Source organism: Paroedura picta, chromosome 13 (genome assembly GCF_049243985.1).
Source record: "Paroedura picta isolate Pp20150507F chromosome 13, Ppicta_v3.0, whole genome shotgun sequence".
In the NCBI taxonomy this organism is placed as follows: Eukaryota; Metazoa; Chordata; class Lepidosauria; order Squamata; family Gekkonidae; genus Paroedura; species Paroedura picta.
The window spans coordinates 16,296,594-16,315,582 of record NC_135381.1 but is presented as its reverse complement, the minus strand read 5'-3'; the positions used below and the strand labels follow the sequence as shown (position 1 = coordinate 16,315,582).

Below are 18,989 nucleotides of genomic sequence, written 5' to 3'. Positions count from 1 at the left end.
ATGAAGGAAGGAGAACAGGACAGGGCCTTTCCTCTTCCTCCCACACACCTGCCACTCCTGGGAGAGTGGAAGGGCATGGGAAACTAAAGTACTGCTATTGTGACTTGCACGCTGGCTGAGTGCAGTGGAGCAGGCTGCTGGCTCCCCCCCCTGAGGTGAGTGAGGGCAGGGGAAAGTAAAGAGCCCCCTGGTGGTTGGCTGTAGGGCCATGGAGAAACAAAGGAAGCAGCTGGCTACCCCCCTTCTCTTTTTGAGGAGGCAGAGGGCAGGGAAGAGGCTGAGGCAACTTACTGGTAGTGAGGACATGCAGTGAGGCCAGCTCCTCTTCCACCCAGCAAACTGCTGAAAGTGGCAGGAAGCAAGAGGAGGAAGAGAGGTAAGAGCTTTGATTGGCCCACACTGGAAGAGTACCCTCTCCCTATTGGGGGCATACCCCAGGGAGGGCCAATATGGTAGGGAATGTGTGATTTGCACGCAATTCTAGCTTAATCATGAGGTCTGATCAATGCTAATGTGAAGGAACTTAAAAATTAATGCTTATCTACATCTCTGGTGGTAAATTGAACAATACTGAGGAAGCCAGGCAAAGTATAAAGTCACAGTTTCAGAATTGCCCTGGGCACAGACCTATAAAGCCAAGTGAACTAGGAGGTAGAGAGGCTTACTGTAAAAACTGATTGGCAGTTAATTTTTTCACAGGGCAAAAAACTCCTTCCCACAGCACATAGTTCTCTTGTGATAGTGAATTTTATAAGTAGTGTTGATGCTTTTTAAAGGGGATTTGACTAATTCACAGAGGAGACTAAGCCTATCAACAGCCATTACTAGGGTTACCATATTTCAGAAAGCAAAATAGAGGACGTATTTCCTGACTGACTACTTCAAACAACTGATCACTATGACAAATCTCATTTTAATTACCCCTCCTTTGGAAATGAAAATGGAAATTCCATGAATAGAGGCAGTATGCCTCTGAACACCAGATGCTGGGAACAAATAGGGAAAGATTGTTTTCTGTAGGTGAGTTTCCTGATGGCATCGCTCAGGTTCCTCCTGGAGACAGGTTGTGGTCTAATCCAGCAAATCAAGGTTTATGTTCCTTAGACATTATGATGGCCCTGTCCACTTTCCTGCTGCAGAGGCAAGCTTTTTGCTCTGATTCTCTTTCCCTTTACTGATTGAGCCCCCCAAGTAAAGTGTTTTCTTCTTTGCTGAAGAACTCTGGCTGTCCCACCCTGTCACAGTATGATACTTTGGCTGTTGGCTCAGCCCAGGAACATGAGGGAAGGTTCAGGAGCCTACTTTATCTTAAACAACTTAAATGGCACTCTAGGCATTTTGAAATTAAAAAATGACAAATGATTTTATTTAACATAGAGGGGAAAGGTCAAGTGAAATCAGGGGTTGAAAATGTCTGAGGTAAAATCAGTACATGCAGAGACTTTAGTTCTTATGTTTCTGGCTAATTAGAGTTTCTTAAGCTTTTCACAGTGACTTAAATACGTTGAGAGGATTTTGTTTTAGTGTTTTCCCCAAACACTCTAGTACACTTCCTTTGAGTATGCTTTAACTGTTTTAGTTTCCAGAAGGCTGGCACACTCTTTTCAGTACCCAACCCCCTTCTCTTGAAACACCAGTACTCACCTTGAGTTTTTAACTGACTCTTAAGATTCTAACCATACCAGACCAGGGATCTCTCCATTCTTCAGCGCTAACTCCCTGTTTGACTTGTTAGGGAATCTTCTTCTGTCTAGAAGATCTATCCCTTTTCTTTGGCCTGGATGGGAATCTCCGTCTAAATTCTCACTCATCCTTGTCAACTTTCCCCAGTTCTCCTGTCTGTGTTAAACTAATCTCAGTCATGACTGAATTCTGAAACTATAAGTACTCATCTCTCCTCAACTAGGACTGAAATCAGGCTGAATCCTCCTCAGCATCCAGTTCTGAAGTCTTTCTCTGCACAACTAATGATCAGATTGTTTGGAACAGCCTGTCACTCAAGGCTCTCTGGCTCTGTGAAGAATTAATCCTTCACAGTCCTTTATTTATTTGTTTATTATATTTATTTACCGCCCTCCCTGAAGGTTCAGGGCGGTTTACATGAAACAAGAAACTATACGGGAAGTTCCATTTGTAGTAATAACAACAATAACATTAAAGAATGGTGGAAACTGCAAAGAGCATCAGTTCAACTCATACTGAGGCCCAGTGGGTTGGGCGAACTTGTAGTGGTTGTTGTAGGAGGGAGGCTTGGAGGCCAATGGGAAGCGGTGGTTTAGATTGACCTCAACCAAATGCCTGACAGAGGAGTTCTCTTTTGCAGGCCCTGTTCCGTCAGGGCCCTGATCTCCTCTGGGAGCTAATTCCACCAGGTGGAGGCCAGAATGGAGAAAGCTCTGGCCCTGGTTGAGGTCAAACGGGCTTCCTTGGGGCCAGGGACCACCAGAAGATTGGAGGTGGTAGAGCGCAAGGCTTTTTGAGGGGTGTAGTCAGGGAGGGGATCGCTCAGGTATACTGGGCCCAGTCTGCGTGTGGCCTTAAAGGTGATAACCAAAACCTTAAACCTGATCCGGAATTTGTCCAGAAGCCAGCACAGCTGCTGGAGAATGGGCTGGATGTGGGACCTCCGAGGTGTTGCTGTGAAGACACTAGCAGCTGTTTTCTGGACCAGTTGTAGTTTCTGGATCAAGGATAATGGCAGGCCAGCGTACAGCGAGTTGCAGAAGTCCAGTCTAGAGTTGACCATGGCATGGATCACTGTGGCTAGGTGTTCCAGGGCCAAGTAGGGCGTGAGTAGTTGTTTACATAGCACTTCTAAGCTTTTAGAAATGCAGTCCATCATGGACATCAATAGAATTAAAGAAGAATTGTGGTGCTGAGGTGAAACCAGAGACTGAGAAACATCAACGGAGGCTAAGGCTGGCTGCAAAGGGCTTGACATGACATGATGCAGTGAAAAAAGCTAAGAGGAAGGAGCTGTGTAGAAATCTCAGCTATGCAGAGGAGGCCCTACAAAGAGGCAAAGTGAGGTGTCCTCCTTGGGTGGCAAGGTTAGAAGCCACAAAAGAGTGAGGAATGGATATGATCACTTGGGCAGCTAGGCAACACAAACCCCATTGCCATGAATAAAAACGTTAAGACAGTGTCTGCAAGTCTACCGTTTTGGAATGTGTGTGTGTGTTTTCTCAGGAGATGCCCACCTCACCCCTTTAAAAAGTTTTAAACTGGCTCTCAGACAAAGCACTCTAGGATCTGTGAAAGATTGAACTGTCTCTAATGAACACAGAAAAAAGAAACCGTTCAGTTTCCAAGGATCTTTGAGGAAAGCTGCACGAATTAAATGGGTCTAAAACAAATTTAGATTTGCAGCATATATGAACCTTTACTTGAGATAACACCCTTGAGTGCCAACTTCACATTATCCTAAAACTTATTCCTCTCAAAAACTGTGAAACATGGATGTCTCTTCTAAAAGTTTTTATTCTGAGTGGTAGACAGCGGGCCCTTACCTGGATAGCCCAGGCTAGCCAATCTCATCAGCTAAGCGGGGTATACTCTGGCTAGTATTTGGATGGGATACTTCCAAGGACTGAGTTCTGGCAAGGGCAAATCACCCCTGAATGTCTCTTGCTATAAAAACCTCACCAGGGGTCACCATAAGTCCACCGCGACTTGACAGCAACAACAAAAATAAGGCATTGGGTACAATCCATTGGGAAGCTCCCCCACAGAAGCCCTGGTGAAATAAAGAGCTGTTACCTCCCAAATCTCCCATTTGTTTCACTGGTGCTTATATTATAAGACTTCCTGGAGGATGTTGCTGGCTCTTTGGGGAGGGATGGAATGTGGCATGCTGAACAAATGTAGCCTCCAAAGATGTCCTACTGGTTGTTTTGTTTTCTACTTGGGTGTGGGTTCCTGACGCATCCAAATATTTGTCCAGCTGATGCATGTATGCTTCTCTGTGGTTGGTTGGAGAGAGAACTCTTGTGAGAGACTGTGTAGTGTTAGCTGATCTCTTTCTGCTTTCAGATTGATCCGAAGGTGGCATTTCCTCGCAGAGCACAACCGAAGGTGGGTAATCTTTTCTGCTCTGGTAATGGGAGTGGGAGCGCCTTCTTGCTTGTAGGTTACTTTTGTTAAAGTGGGCTTTAAAATAACAGTTTGGTTATTCTCCAGACTTTCAGCTTCAACAGCGTCATGCAAGAGCTTCCTTTGGTGCAGAGTATCCTGGTTGTTTCAACCATCAGTGGAGGCTCCTGATGTTGCTTTGAAGTGGGAATGGATGCACCTCAGGTTTTGAGGTCAAAGACAATATAGGCAGGTGATATAGAGAGAAGAATATAAATTTAGTTTGGGAAGGCAGAATCTTAGATTGTCATGTAACTTCATAAACTACCATTCTAACAAGTTCATACTTCCAGTACTGCAGCATACAAACCTGCTGTAAAATTTTTTACACATTGAGATATGTTCATAGGAATAAACCTTGGACCACCTGTTTAGATCTCAACCAAGTTTCCCCAGTCAGATTAACATACATTTTTCCTAATCTCCATTGACTTTTATACCTTTCTAAATTTTTGTCCCTAAACAATGCTGTCCAATAATTTCATTATCAATCCTCCAAAGATAGAATCTCCTTTATTTTCCAGGATATTGCTACTAACATTCTGGCCGCTGTTAAAGCATACATCAACAATATGTTTAGTTCTTTAGTTATTTCTTCATTCATTATGTCTAATAAAAATAATTCTGGTCTTCTTTTTGAGGTTAACTTTCAACATTTTCTTAAGTTCTACATATATTTTATTCCAAAATTTGACCATCCTTGGACACCACATATGGAAAAAGGAACCTTCATTTATTCTACACTTCCAACATCTCTTGTCAACATTTTGGGGGCCATTTTGCCAATTTCAATGGAATTAAGTATCACCTGAAATACATTTTATAGAAATTTCCCCTCAAGTCATAACTAACTGAAAACTTGATCTGTCTCTTCCACAAGTGTTCCCAAGTCTCCATATCTATTGGATGACCTAGATCCTTGGCCCATAACTATTTGTATAATCTACATTTCAGTATCCCATTCTAATAACATTTTATATGCCTTCAAAATAAATGTATCTTGTTTGTCTATTATCTCAAATCTGGATTTTTTAAAATAGTAAAACCTATGGCTTTGTCTCCCTTGAAACCTGCATACTTCCAATGATACTGAAACCATCTATCCAATTTTCAGAAACTTCTTCCCACCTCGAAATCTTAATGCCTTCATTTGAATTGAACAAAATATCTCTATATTTAATAGAGTGATTGGGGTGGAAGAACTCTGTGGATGGCCTCTCCTTCCACCCAGGACCTGGAAAGGCTGCAGGCTGGAGGCCCCTTGGAAGGGAACTCACCAGTAGGGGCAGCTCTCATACAGCAGGGATCTGCAGACTCTGAGCCTGGAAGGAAAGTGGAAGGAGGAGGGGTGGTCAGGGGTGGGGGATGGAAAGCGATTGGCTGGCTGCTGGACAAACAGGCAAGCCAGTTGGAGGAGGAGGCACTCAGGGGTGGGACAGCCGCCCTGAGTGGGTGTTAAGCACTGAGTGGCACTTAAGACATGAGGCACGCTCCTCCTCCAAGGGCTTACCAGAAATATTAGGTGGGACAGATATCCTTTCTAGCAAAGAGAGGTTAAGTTTATTCCATAAATTTAAATCTTTCTTCATCTCCTCTCATACTTTCTCATAATTATTATGAAACAGTGTTATATTTTGGTTAGTCAGCCAAATATGTTACTTTTTTCACTTCACAGAAGAACAGTCACCCTGTAGATTTTCTGCTTCTTTATTCTTCGTTTTTAATCAGTATCTTTGTTTTATTTTTATTTATCTTAAATTCTGCTACCTGACCAAATCCTTAATAACTTCCAACAACCCATTCATATTACTTAAAGGATCCTCTAAGAAGAAGATAAATGCGTATTTTGGTGAGGAAGAACAATCACAATAGCACTTTTTCTAAGTGACATGGAAATGCCCTATTGGAAGGGTAACATCTGTGTTCCATGAGTATTTTTAAGAAAAGCAAATTTTCTATTCACGTAGTATGCCCAAAGACTTTTGTAGTTAGACTATCATTACCTGTATAGTTAGACTTATGAAAAAAACATTTCAGCTGTCTAGTGTTTTTTCATATTTTCCCCCACTGTGGCAAATTATTAGCCCTCACAGAAGAAAAAAGCAAAACAAAAACAAAACAAAACAAAAACACCTTGGAAGGATGTGGGCAGATTCAGATGCTAGAGATGAACTGGGACAGGCTTCCAGTAATGGGGGAGGAGGAATTAAGCACCCTTCACGATGCTTGTCTTTCTCACTTATGGTTGCTGTTCCTCATTCAGCCTTCACATCTTTGCTCAGCTTACACTAATTCCCATGCTGCCTCTTATTTAAATCTATTTATATACCTGTCTTTCTCCCAGGCCCCAAGGTGAGTAACAACAATGTAAAAACAGTACAATAAAACAAACAGTACAACAACACATTAAAACTTCTTCTCTCTGTTCCCTGCTGTTTTAAGGCACATATTCTCAGTTTCCAATTTCAAAGATACCCAGAAGTTCCACTTATGCAACCCATATACACTTGGAAATATTGATCTTCATCTTCTCCTTCTTATTTTTCTGCCATGATTAATATAGTCATCAGCTATGAGGTTTTGTGAAACTAGCCATTTGATTTGGATTTTCTTGGTGCAAAAACTATAATCTTGTGGCTAGGAATACGTGCAGTTGATCTTTATCCATATGGTTGGACAAGCACTTAAACCAGGCGTATTATCTCAGCATCAATTAATATAGTCTGCAGTGAGATGAAAGATTGCTGTTGCTACCTGCATAGTAAAGTTTAGATCTCCTTTCTGGATGTTGGAACAAGGATCCCCTGGAATTATAACTAATCTCCAGACTAAAGAGATCAGTTGACCTGGAGAAAATGGCTGTAGTGGGAGATGGACTTTATACTCCACTGAGGTCCCTTCCTGCCCCAAATCCTTCTCTTTCTCAGATCTACCCTCCAAGACTCCAGGTATTTCCCATTCCAGATCAGGGAATCCTATCCTGCAGGGGGCAGGAGACGGGACGGGGAATACAGGGTCCTATTCCGTTAATAGAGTCACATGATTCTAGCATTTCTTACACTTACTTAGGGCTGCCAGCTCTTGGTTGGGAAATACCTGAAGACTTTGGGGGTGGAGCCAAGAGTGGGCTGGGCCTGCAAGACAGGGCTCTTCAGTCTTTGGCTGAGACCAGGGTACTTAAGATCATTGGGTCCTTCCCTGGGTTAGCTGGTACATCAGGTTACCTTACCCACCCCCATGAGGCACAATGTTGAGTGGGTTGGGTGGAGGGATTTGTATCTATTTTTCACCACTGGGAAAGTATTATTTATATTGTGATTTTGAGGGGATTTTATTGGGGTTTTTTATGATGTTACCTGCCACAAGCCATTGTATGGGACTGGCAGGCTACAGGTCAATTCATAAATAAAATGAAATAGGGGATAGACCACTCTCCAAAGCAGCCATTTTCTCCAGGGGAACTGATCTCTTTAGTTTGGTGATGACCTGTAATTCGGTTATTCCCAGCTCCCACCTGGGGACTGGCATCCCTCCCCTCACTTGACAAATGCACTTATTGAATTTCCCTCTTCTGCACAGCCGTTCAAGGTGCAGGAGGACCCCCCCCCCCCAATTCTCCTGTTTTTTCCTTCTTAAAAACTGCCTTGCTGGAGAATTTGTCATGCAAAATGGAGCAAGGGCCAGGAAGACGTGGGCAGGGTAGTGAAGGGGATCAGGAGCCGAGAATAGCGAGTGCTCAGGTATCCCAAGTAACTGGAGCCAGGAAGCACATGGTTGGAATTGGGTTAATTCCATTAAGCAGTTTGGTGACAGAAGGTGCTTTAGTGTTTGGGTGGGCTGCTTTCCAGGCCTGGGAATTGCAGTGGATTAGCCTTGTGCTCCTTGGGGTAATTAGGAGCATGTGTTCTTCACAGTGCAAGGATGTGGCCAGCAGGGCAGCTGCACAAGAACTGGTTCAAAGGACACTTGTGTTCTGCAGCAGCCTTTGGCCCCTTTTGGGTTACAGGAACTCTGAGGGCTGAGGCAAGGCAGCATTTCCTCTGACAGCTCCTCAAAGTGCTTTTTGTGCTAGATGGTGCGTCTTCCCCTCAGGTTATTGTTCCTCTCAGGTTAGAGGTGGCCTTTCCATTAGGAAAGTGAGGCTGCTGCTTCAGGTATCAGATTTGGGATGCCAGTAAAAGTGGGAAGCAGGCAGGTCTGACCCATGGTGCATGATCTAGTGGGAAGTTTTCCTGAAAACCACCACAAATGAGCATGCTCTGCCCAAGAGAAGGAGGAGGAGATTCCAGGCCTACTACATTGTCCTCTGCTGGGGTTGGGGTAGAGTTTTAAGGAGAAGAAGGGCAGGAAGGCAGCCATGCCAAGAGACCACTTGGGTATTAAAGCCCCTCAGTGTTGCTTGAGGCATAGTATTGATGGATATCAGATCCCTGATGGATGTAAGCAGTTCTATTTAAAAGGGAGGAATCAAAATTCTGCCCAAAGAAAGCAGAATTATGCAACATCAGCATGTTTAGAGGATTCCTCTGTTTTGACTAGGAACTGGGAGACCCAGGTTCGAATCCTCGCTCTCCGATGGATACCTATTGGGTGGCTTTCAACCAGTCACAAACTCTCAACCTTATCTAACTTACAAGGATAAAATGGAGGAGAGGACAGTGTAAGCTGCTTTGGGCACCACTGAAGAGAAAGTGGAGATATAAATAAATTCAAATTTTGCATAATTTAATCAGGGTTGGGCAAGGAGCAATGCAGAGCATGGGAGCAATTTTCTGGCTGTTGAGGTTTTACCCAGTCGTGACCGTATTTAGCTGGTACTATGTTCCAATGAATATCCACAACCTTCAAGGATAGAAACATGCTTTTTTAAAAGAGAGATTATCAGGAGGCTGTTTTTTTCCTTTGTAGCTTGGTTAAGTTTGCATGCATAGACTCTCTGTATAACCTTGTAATATTGCAGCAGTTAGCCAACTTTTTTTGGCTGCACGAAGTTTAATTATTTCGTAGCTGTTGGGATGAGCTCTGTGTTTGTCTGCTGCCTACATCTTTGTCACTTCCTTTTTGTCTTCTAGATGGTGACACGGACCAAGAAGATATTTGTGGGAGGCCTGTCTGTGAACACCACCGTGGAGGATGTAAAACAGTATTTTGAGCAGTTTGGGAAGGCAAGTTCTCTGTGTGCAGTTGGAGATGTATGCATATCATAGATTTAACTGGGGCAAGAGATCCCCTGACTCCTGGGGAAAATATTTCTCTGAGACTATCTAGGAAAATCTGACAATTATAAGTACCTTCCTCAAACTGTGCTTCCCAGGATTCTTTGGGGAAAGCCACAACGATTACAAACCAATGACAAATTAATCCTTTGGGATTTGTTGGAACTTGGACTCTTTGGGGCAGCATTTTGGTAGGCCTTGGTGTTTTCATGCTCTGCTATTGGAAGCCAGTTTGGGTTTCTGCTAGTTGTCTATGAACGGAAAACCAGACTGGCACCTTCTTGCATCTTGAACAGAAGTTTGTTCTGCAGAAAATAGCAGGTGGAGTTCTTCACGCACCCTGGAAATAAGCCTGTTCACCTGTTAATTCCTGCAGGTCAAGCTGTTCTTAATGGCATGGATAATGTGACCAATAGAAAAATGGGTCACTCCAGTTTGGAGGAAAGAGTTTTTAAAGGCCTGTCTCTTGTTTTGGCTTGGAACAGTGAATTTGTTGGGCTCCTCACAAGTATGCAGAACTGAGAAAACTGGAGCTCCCTTTCTGTTCTACCTTCAGCTACTTCTGAAATGCACCTGGGGCATTTGTGGCATGGCTGTAAATGATTCATGGTTAAAAGACAACGTTTGTATTTAAGCAGAGATCAGTGCCTCGAGTCATGTGGCCCTCAACCATATATGAGTTCTGCTACAGGAAACAAATTATTTCTAAATCTTGGTTTTATGCCTTAAAGTTGACCTTCCTCCTTTCTAAAATTTCTGTCAAAATCCTGCCATACTCACCCTGCAACTAGACTGGTAAGAGAATGAAAACTCAGATCATATTTCCTGCTCCTTATTAATTAACATGGGTATCAGAATATTCCTGTCTGCTTCAACAGGGCTTTTATAGGAAACCTTCCCAGTGGATCATCTCTAGGGGGCACCCCTCTCTGTCTTTCACTTTACCATTTTTAAGTACAACTGGAGATGTAATGACCCAGGATGGCAGGGGGAGAAAAAAAAAACATGCATTGCCCTTCCTCCGCCCCACAAGGGCGTTATTTTTCCATTTCTCTGATGGAAAAATCAAGAAAATGTGGGGAGTTTTCAATAAAATTTCTGTGAAATACTTCTTTTCCTCTGGAATTGGTTAAATTGGATTTTTAAAAAAATGTTTTTCTCACTCAAACAGTGTCGCAGTTGATGTTTTATCCTTTGGAAAAATCAGCCAGTTTGGGGTAATTGGGAAATTTGGGGGAGCACTAAAAAAACTGCCTTGAAAAATTTAAATGAGTGAAGTGATTTTAAAAATAAGGTTTCATGCACTCAAAATAGATAGCATGAAAAAGTCTGAGGACTCTTTCTTTCCTATTTTTTCATTGTAAAAATAGGAAATATTGGGGAGCACTGAAAAATACTGTAAAGAATTTTTTCCTGTTGAAGTGAATTAAATATTGTTAGTCTGGTTCAGTATTTAGTGTATTTAACAATTTTGCTTGCAAGACTAAAGCTTTTAAACTTTCACATTTCATAAATGCAAATTGATGCAACTTTGCCAAGTAAATTATAAATGATGCAGTTTAGGATAAAGCTGCAAAATAAATTTAGGAAAACTAGTATTTCATATGTTTTCTGGGGGGAAATGGAAATAATTTTTTTCCTCCCATGGTTTCAAAAAACAGCTATCTCACCTTACCTCGTGGTAGGATCAGGACTGCTAATAGCTGAAAGAGTTGGTCTGGATCCTTTCCACACTGCACATACATTATATTCAAAAAGTTCATTTGACTTTTCTGGCTTCATGGGTCCCCAGTGTGACCAGGATCCCATAATTTTGTTCCCTTCCACTCCAGTAGCCCTAGATAGATGAGCAGGGAACATTCTTTACTCTGGGAGACCTAAATTTGTATGTCACCTGTGCTCCAAGCCAATTTCAAGGGCTATGCATATATTTTAAACTCTCAGTCTTCAATGTGGTCCTATATTATGTATTCTGGAATTCTAATTCGAGACAACGCACCAATGCTGTAAACATTTTTGTGCTTGACTATCTCTTTGACGAATATATTCTTATGTAAAGTTTGTGAAAGTATTTTCTGTGAGCCTTGGGATACCCCAACACTCTTGTGCAGTCAGTAGTAGGAGCCATGTTCACAGTAACCATTATACCGCAGCAGAAAGCAAGTAAAAGGGAATTAAAATACTTGCAAAAAATATTGTGAGTATAGTAAGCATAGATGAACATCCCTACCTCCCCTCCCAAATTACCTGCTCCCTCATCTTTAAGGTATACCTGATTAGAGAGAAATCCCTTCAAATCAAGGAGACATTTATGAGTGTATGTATATTATATATTTAGAAAACCAGGTCTTAGTAAAATAAAGAGACATTCTTGCTTGAGAAGTTTCTAACAATAGACAGAGACAGGCCTCTTCTGACCCTTCTGCCCCCCCCCCCACAGTTTCTTTTCTGGCCCTATTGTGATATGTGTAGGGTGGGGCAATACCATTGTATGTCCAATGATACCTTTGGATAATTCTGTTCGACTCCCATTATCCAAATGCCTTGAGGGAGCACTCATTATGGTCAGAGAACCTGAAAATACACTCAACTTCCCTTTATGTAGACGTTACAAATCAGGAGGTAACAGGGCTGGTGAACTTCCTGCAGAGAGAATGGCTAGGAACTGAATAGCTAGTGACCAGCAGAAAAGTCCGACTTTCAGAAAGTCAGAGCCCTTTCCTCCGTGTAGTGTGGAGTGCTGCTTGGTGGGAATGATCCATTAGGAAATCTTTCTTTGTGATAGGAACACGGGTGGTGCAGGAGCATGGCACCTATGACTGGCATTCATTTCAGGAGACTTGCCCATGCAAGAGATGCTCTTTCCACGGGTTGTGTCTAATGGCCTTTTTTTCTTCCTCCTGTCATTTTGACTTTATTTCATAAATGCTTTCTTGGGTGATGACTCAACTTAAAACGTGCAGCTGCTGTAGTCTTCCAGTCAACCAGAACCGACACTCTCACTTTTGTATGACTCAGTGTGCTGTATGCCTAAGTTCTCTTCTATGATGTTGCTTCCACAGAGCCCCTCCCTAGGACTTAGGAGCCTGCCCATGTGGCCATGGATGCTCTTTGGTCAATAGTTGGCAGTGAAGGGGGCACCTTCGTGTCCCAGCATTCCATAGATCAAAGGTACAAATACAATGTGTAGTTTTTCCCCCCTTCTGTCTTCCAGTTTGAGAATCACAAAACCAGCCTCACCCCTTCTTCTCTATTCACGTAGTGTGCCCAAAGACTTTTGTAGTTAGACTATCATTATCTGTATAGTTAGACCTAGATTTAGGAAAAATACATTTCAGCTGTTTAGTGTTCTTTCATATTTTTCCCCACTGTTGTGTTAAACAAAATTTTGTTTGTAGTTTTGAAGATCACAGTGTAGAAGATCTCAGTAGCAATGTGTTTAGCAACCCCAAATCCATTTGCATACCCTAAATCATACACCTAGTGGATGAATGTAGAATGCCAAAAATAGGATCAGTGAAAAAGAGACGTGATCTGTGTGTATCTTTCTCCACAATGGATATTGAAGAGACTTTTGGTAGCGTAAGGTGTCTTTTGAAGCTGTCTGCACAGAGCTGCATTTTGCAATTAGGGTGGACCTCAGTATATCCGCTAACTTATTGGCCTCATCCTGTCTGCTTCAGCTAGCATAAGAGCTTTGTTAGCCCTTGACAGGGCAGTTTTCTGTATGTGAAACCTCAGGGCAAATGACAGGGCAGTTTTCTGTATGTGAAACCTCAGCCTGCAAATCCAAGCTCTGTTCCAGACTAGCTAATATCAAGTTTATTTCATATATTGGGCAATGACCCAGAGTGTGGTCCTAGCTTATTAGGTGATCCTGCTGCAGAAACTGAGCAGTAATCTGCCTGGATGGGAGCTATAGCCACTTTGGAGATATTTTATTGAGAGTGCAGGATATAAATATTTTAATTATAAAGGTAAGTAAGCCACTGCGAGAAGCAGAGAATAACGAATGACCAAAATAAACAGCAACCTGTCCACAGTTCCAGCAAGATCAAGTGCTGAGAGGCAGGTTCTGACAGGACCACCCACCCCCTCCGGTTCTGTGTGGATGGATGCTAATATGAACCTGTCCTCTTACAGGCTGATATTAATACAGGTCCACGTATGGTGCTGCCAACAAAATCCAGATCAAGGTTTGTGAGCTGAGAGGCAGGTTTGCGACAGAGGTGCAGGCTGCTTCAGATCACTTGAACAAGCAAGCTACATCTTATGCTGCAGTGGAAAATAAGCCCCCAGGCATGCGTGCCTTGTTAGGAGAATTCTATCCCAGCGTCACACAGGCCAACCGGCTTTCATTAGGGATGTGAAAAACCTAGTTGCTGAGTCTTTTGAAAGAAGATATTTAAGGAAGGAGGGGAGAAGAGACAATTCCATGTCAACAGAAATTGCAGTGAAGAAAGACCTTGAGCCTGTTCTGAGGATGCTTCAGACTGCCTGGCAAATCCCCTGCAGCCTAGTCTGGTGGGGTATTGTAGATTGCGCGTGTTTAGGCTTCAGGCATGGAAGTGGTCAACACCAGCCCCTTGACTGGCATGTGGAGAGTATAAAGCCCCTGGACTGACCAGATCAGGTTTAAGTACTAGGAATCTGGTCTGCTTCCCTCCACTTCTGCCCGTTGCATTTTCACACTCAGTCACTGAAGTCTTGATGCTAGTAGCTGTGTTTGAATGTGGCCAGCTGTGGCTTTGAAACCCACAATTGTAGGAGACTGTTGCCACTGACTGGCTGTTTCTCTTTGGCGAGCTTGAGGCTACATATTCTTGGACAGCTTGCTCACAAGAAACAGATCCTTAACGTCAGGTTTATATAAGAATCTTTGTGGGCTGGTTGCTCTTATTCCTGAAAGAAAGGTAAGGTCATTTCATTCTCTCCCAGATGTTCGGACAGGTTTTATCAAAACACTGGGGAAAGAAAGAGGATTTCTGTAGGGTGAATCCCCCTTCTTCATTACCCCTCAAGCACCTTTTCCTAGTTTTCAATGCCCTTTGGCTTACCAGAAATATATTTCTACTATAGAGAAAACAAACAGATACAAAATTCCAGGTTGTTGGCTATCAGCATGGTTTATTCAAAGCACGATAGTTGACTTAGTCACAGATCTCAGAAATAGCAGTTGAGATGATAAACCCAGGACAGAGCTTCTCCGTGGAAAAAATGTTTTGCATATAGAAAATTGGTATTACAGGGAGAAGCCTGGGCTACAGTCCCTCTCACTCATATACAGTCTTCTGTGCACAAGGTTTTTATTTCATAAGGTGGGTCATTCCATTCTGAGACTCCAGCTGTGGCCTGGGAAGGCACAGTCCAGAGATTTGCCCTCTCCCTGAGCAATAGCCCCCCGTAATATGGCACGAGGTATGTTTGTGTGTGTTTGTAAATATCCAAGATTCCTTTCTTCCTGTGCCTGTTCACTCGCTGACTGTTACTCGGCCTCCAGACAGATAGGATGTCTGAGGTAGAACGGAAATGAGATGATGAGGGATGGCTGGGGGTGGGTGGGAAGAACGGCTATTTGCGTCCTTTGTCTGCAAATGAAGCGCTTGTTGAATATTCCCACGCTTCTAAGCCATGCACTCCTACTCAAAAGCTTTTGGCTGACTTGTGCCTCCTACAGAGGGGAATGATAGAGGTGGATTATTTGGAAGAGACAGTCGCTGTTAGCAGCCTTCTTTCACTCCCCCACTTTCCCCACCTCAGCCCAGCGTGCAAGTGAGGCCAGAGTTGGTGAATGTCACATCATCTAATTACAGACCATTTTTTAACATTGGCAGAGAGCAGTCTGAGTTATTCACCTGGATTTGGAATGGACCCTTTTCGATGCTGGCTGTGCTCTTGGGCAGCTGTCTCAGTTCAGTGGGGCCTGTGCAGGACTGAACGGTCTGCTTGGTGTATTTTTCCCCTTTGTGTATTGAATCTTGACCTCATCCTCATGGTAGGCCTGCTTCTGCTTATGGTAGAAAAGACTCCAAGCTCAGCACAGCTGGGAAGCCAGCTTGGTATAGTGGTTAGGAGTGTGGATTTCTAATCTGGCGAGCCGGGTTTGATTCCCCGCTCCTCCTCCACATGCAGCCAGCTGGGTGACCTTGGGCTTGCCACAGCACTGAGAAAGGTGTTCAGACCGAGCAGGAATATCAGGGCTTTCTCAGCCACCTCCCTCACAGGATGTCTGTTGTGGGGAGAGGAAAGGGAAGGTGATTGGCAGCTGCTTTGAGACTCCTTTGGGTAGAGAAAAGCGGCATATAAGAACCAACTCTTCTTTTCCTTGGTCTGTTCTAAGAAGCTGTAGGCCTTGGAAGCCTGCTGTGCTTTCCCCCTCTACTATTGCTACCTGTCTGTCTTGTGCAGGTTGTGACTGCTGTGCTATCGCCCAGTTCTATAAGAAAACACTCTTGATGAGAGAGTGAGACAGAGGCACCAGCTGTCCCTGGGATACAAGATCATGGGCCAGTATGCCTGCCTCGTTTCTCAGATGAGGATGAAGACACCAGTAGTTCTCAACCATTTGCATCTCGCCAATCACACCACATTCCACCATGATAGAAACAAGAAGCCCACTTTTTCTGTAAAGGACATTTTAATGTTTCCAGGCATTCTGTTATTAAAGCCAACAAAATCACAGATGGGCAATCTCTGGAATAGAGGGCCGATAGGAGGTTGCAGGTAGACATGGGGATTGAGGGATAGACAAATAATTTAATTAAAAAAACACATAAACATGCAGCACCAGAACCAGGGAAGAGGCCACTAACTGTTATTGGAGGGGGGTGTACTAAATGAAACAAAAAAAATTTTCACCTATTAACAGGTGGTATTGATAGAGGGAGGCAGGTTAATCACTCTGAGGAGGTAGGTCCAAAGTCTGATACTATGAATGAGGAATCCCTCAGATAACAGAGCAGCCAAGGCAAGCCCTTCAAAGATGCCCAGAATGAGCAGGTAGATTCAAATGGGAGAAGCAGGGGAGAAGCAATGAGCAATGCATGACACTCAAATCCTGTTCTTTTTGAGAATTTATCAGGAGATGTCCTGACACTTTCAGGAATATCTCTGCAGCTATGAGGACTAGAAACTCTTCCTTTTTTTAAGGCTGAGATTCCAGAAGTGAAAGTCTGTGCCCAGTATCATTCTCCGAGTTTTGTGCCACAGCTGTGTTCATTAGTGAGTCTGGGACATTATAAAGTAGGTTTCTCGAGTTTGTGTTCGCGCCAGTTGTGACTAGGCAGGAGAGTTTTGCAGCATTCATGTTCCTCTTTAACCATTCACAATATCTGGCAAAATCTAGAGGGAATGTTGAGTGGTTTATAATGCCTGCTCTTCCTTTCTTCCCCTCCAGCTTTCAAAGTCATTTGGTAGAGGTCAGAAAAGGTGAATGGTTCATAAATATGTTTTTGCTTTCTGGGATTCTTGATCAGAAATAGTGCAGGAATTCTTATTAATCTGTATGTATCCATGTGGAATGGATCTGATGTTGCTCTCCCCGTCGTCAACCGTGAACCTGTCATAGAGGATAATATTCTGTGGCTTTTTGGAAAATACTACCTACTAGCCTTAATTTTTTTCAGTTGTCGTCTGAAAAGTGTGGACTAGCTCACTTTTGGTGTGTGACTAGTGGAAGGCAGCAGGCTTGGACCAGGATGGTTTTGCAAAAGGATATAAGATGATGGTCATTGTGAAAGTGCTGATACATGCAAGGCGGAAGATGGAGGAGAGGGGAGGAGGAAAAAAAATGAGTCAGCTGGGACCCAGCAGACAGGCCAGCACATTTATTTAGCACAGTCAGACACGAAAGGGAATTTCAAAGGTGCAGAGTTTTTGAACTATGTATTGTCGTGGGTGAGGCCAAGCACCTCCTGCACCACCCTAGCAGTTTGCTGGCCTGATTTTTCTGTGTTGTAGCACCACCCCTGTAGCTGGGGCAGAAGGCAACTGCCCTATGAGGTTGGTGACTTGCATTTAATTTCTCCTTCTAAGCAGGTTGTTGTGCAGGGATGGGCTGAATTGTTTGTAGACTGGTGAACCCAATTGCATTTGTCGTGTAAATAGGGCTGCCAGGTTCTCCCAGCCTCTCCGGTAGAGGATATGGGGATAGGATTGCCAGATCCGGATTGGGAAAATCCTGGAGATTTGAGGATGGAGCCTAGGAAGACCTCAGTCAGAATGCTACAGAATCCACCCTCTACACAGCATCTTTCCCCCCAGGGGAACTGATTTCTGCACTTTGGAGATGAGCTGTAATGCCAGGCCATCCCCAGCTCTTACCTGGAGGCTGGCATCTCTACAATCCCTACAATAAAACCTACACTTAGGGTGCACCTTTCCCTGCCACTGTGTTGCTTTTGTGGGGACAACTGGTTTACCAAGTCCCTTGGGAACCAATGACCTCAGATTGTCCTAGTTTTAAAGCAAAAGTTGTGTTTTGTTTTATTGTTTTTTGCATGCACTATATTTGCTTATAACCATAAAAGTGGAAATCCAGAAAAGGCATGCTGAAAGCAAGCAGTCTCTTAAAGCTTTGTTCAGTACCTAAAAGCTGTGATTGTTGATCCCATGATTACATAAGTTCTCAATGAGACAAAAAGTGTGTTGCTTATTTTTCTTCCCTGGCGTTTCTACTTTAAAGCCTTAGTATTATATGCTAAATAGATGCTTTCACTACTTCTTTCGGCCCATTGAGGTCAGCTAAACTGCTGTGGGTAGAAGACAAAATACAGGCGGTAAGAGCTTTCTTCAGCTTCATGTACACTTCATTTTTTTTGTTGATAAAGCAAGGAATGCTCTTTACGCTGTACTGGCAAAGTCCGATTTTAGATTAGAGCATATCTTCTGTGTGGGAATGGGTAGTAGTGTGAATTCCTGCTCTGGAATTCTACATGTGTGGGGAGGCAAAGGCACTCTGCATGTTCTCAGAAGTTATTTTTCTTCTCATATTCTATCCCTGCTATTCTAAATGAACTCCTGGCTAAGTCCTGTTGAAGATTTTAGCAGGGGATGGAGTAGTCAAGGGGAGCTTGCTTATAACAATAGATTTAAGCAGATAGCCGGGTTGGTCTGTGCATGCACATGAAAGCTCACTCCTTGAAGGAAGTGTGCATGCACACGAAAGCTCATGCCTTGAATAAATCTTTGTTGGTCTTAAAGGTGCCATTGGATTCAAATTTAGTTGCCTATAATAAGACAGGAGAAAACTTTGGGTACAAAATAACTTTTATTGCAGAGATGGAAGGACAGTGAAAAGTGAATTATTGTTTACAGGGAACAGAATGTATGTGTGTTCTCTGATTGTTGTTTGGTGGTAGGACCTGCATGGGAAAGGTGCAATCACTCTGTAAACATTGCTTCTTAATTTTAAGGGTGTAGGGGACAAAAATGTTGCAATTGTACAGTGGCAAGGGGGAAAACTACATATGTGTACATTATCTGTTAGAAAATAACATTTAATTTTTGTTTAGTATGCATGGAACTCACCAGATTGCTGTGCCTCAGTGTTCCTCAAGCTATAAAATGGAGCAGATATTCTCCAAATAGCATGTGAACTAGGGGTAGTCAACCTGTGGTCCTCCAGATGTTCATGGACTACAA

At 43.2% G+C, this 18,989-nt stretch overlaps 1 protein-coding gene across 5 annotated transcripts in view; it reads left to right on the top strand.

Moving 5' to 3' along the window:
- MSI1 (musashi RNA binding protein 1) overlaps nt 1-18,989 on the top strand; it is a 55,035-nt gene that overhangs the window by 12,761 nt on the left and 23,285 nt on the right. For all 5 annotated transcript variants that reach the window (XM_077308805.1, XM_077308804.1, XM_077308802.1 and 2 more), the window contains 2 exons: nt 4,033-4,074; nt 9,204-9,296. In XM_077308805.1, coding sequence (XP_077164920.1) covers nt 4,033-4,074; nt 9,204-9,296 — 135 coding nt within the window. The remainder of the gene's footprint in view (nt 1-4,032; nt 4,075-9,203; nt 9,297-18,989) is intronic.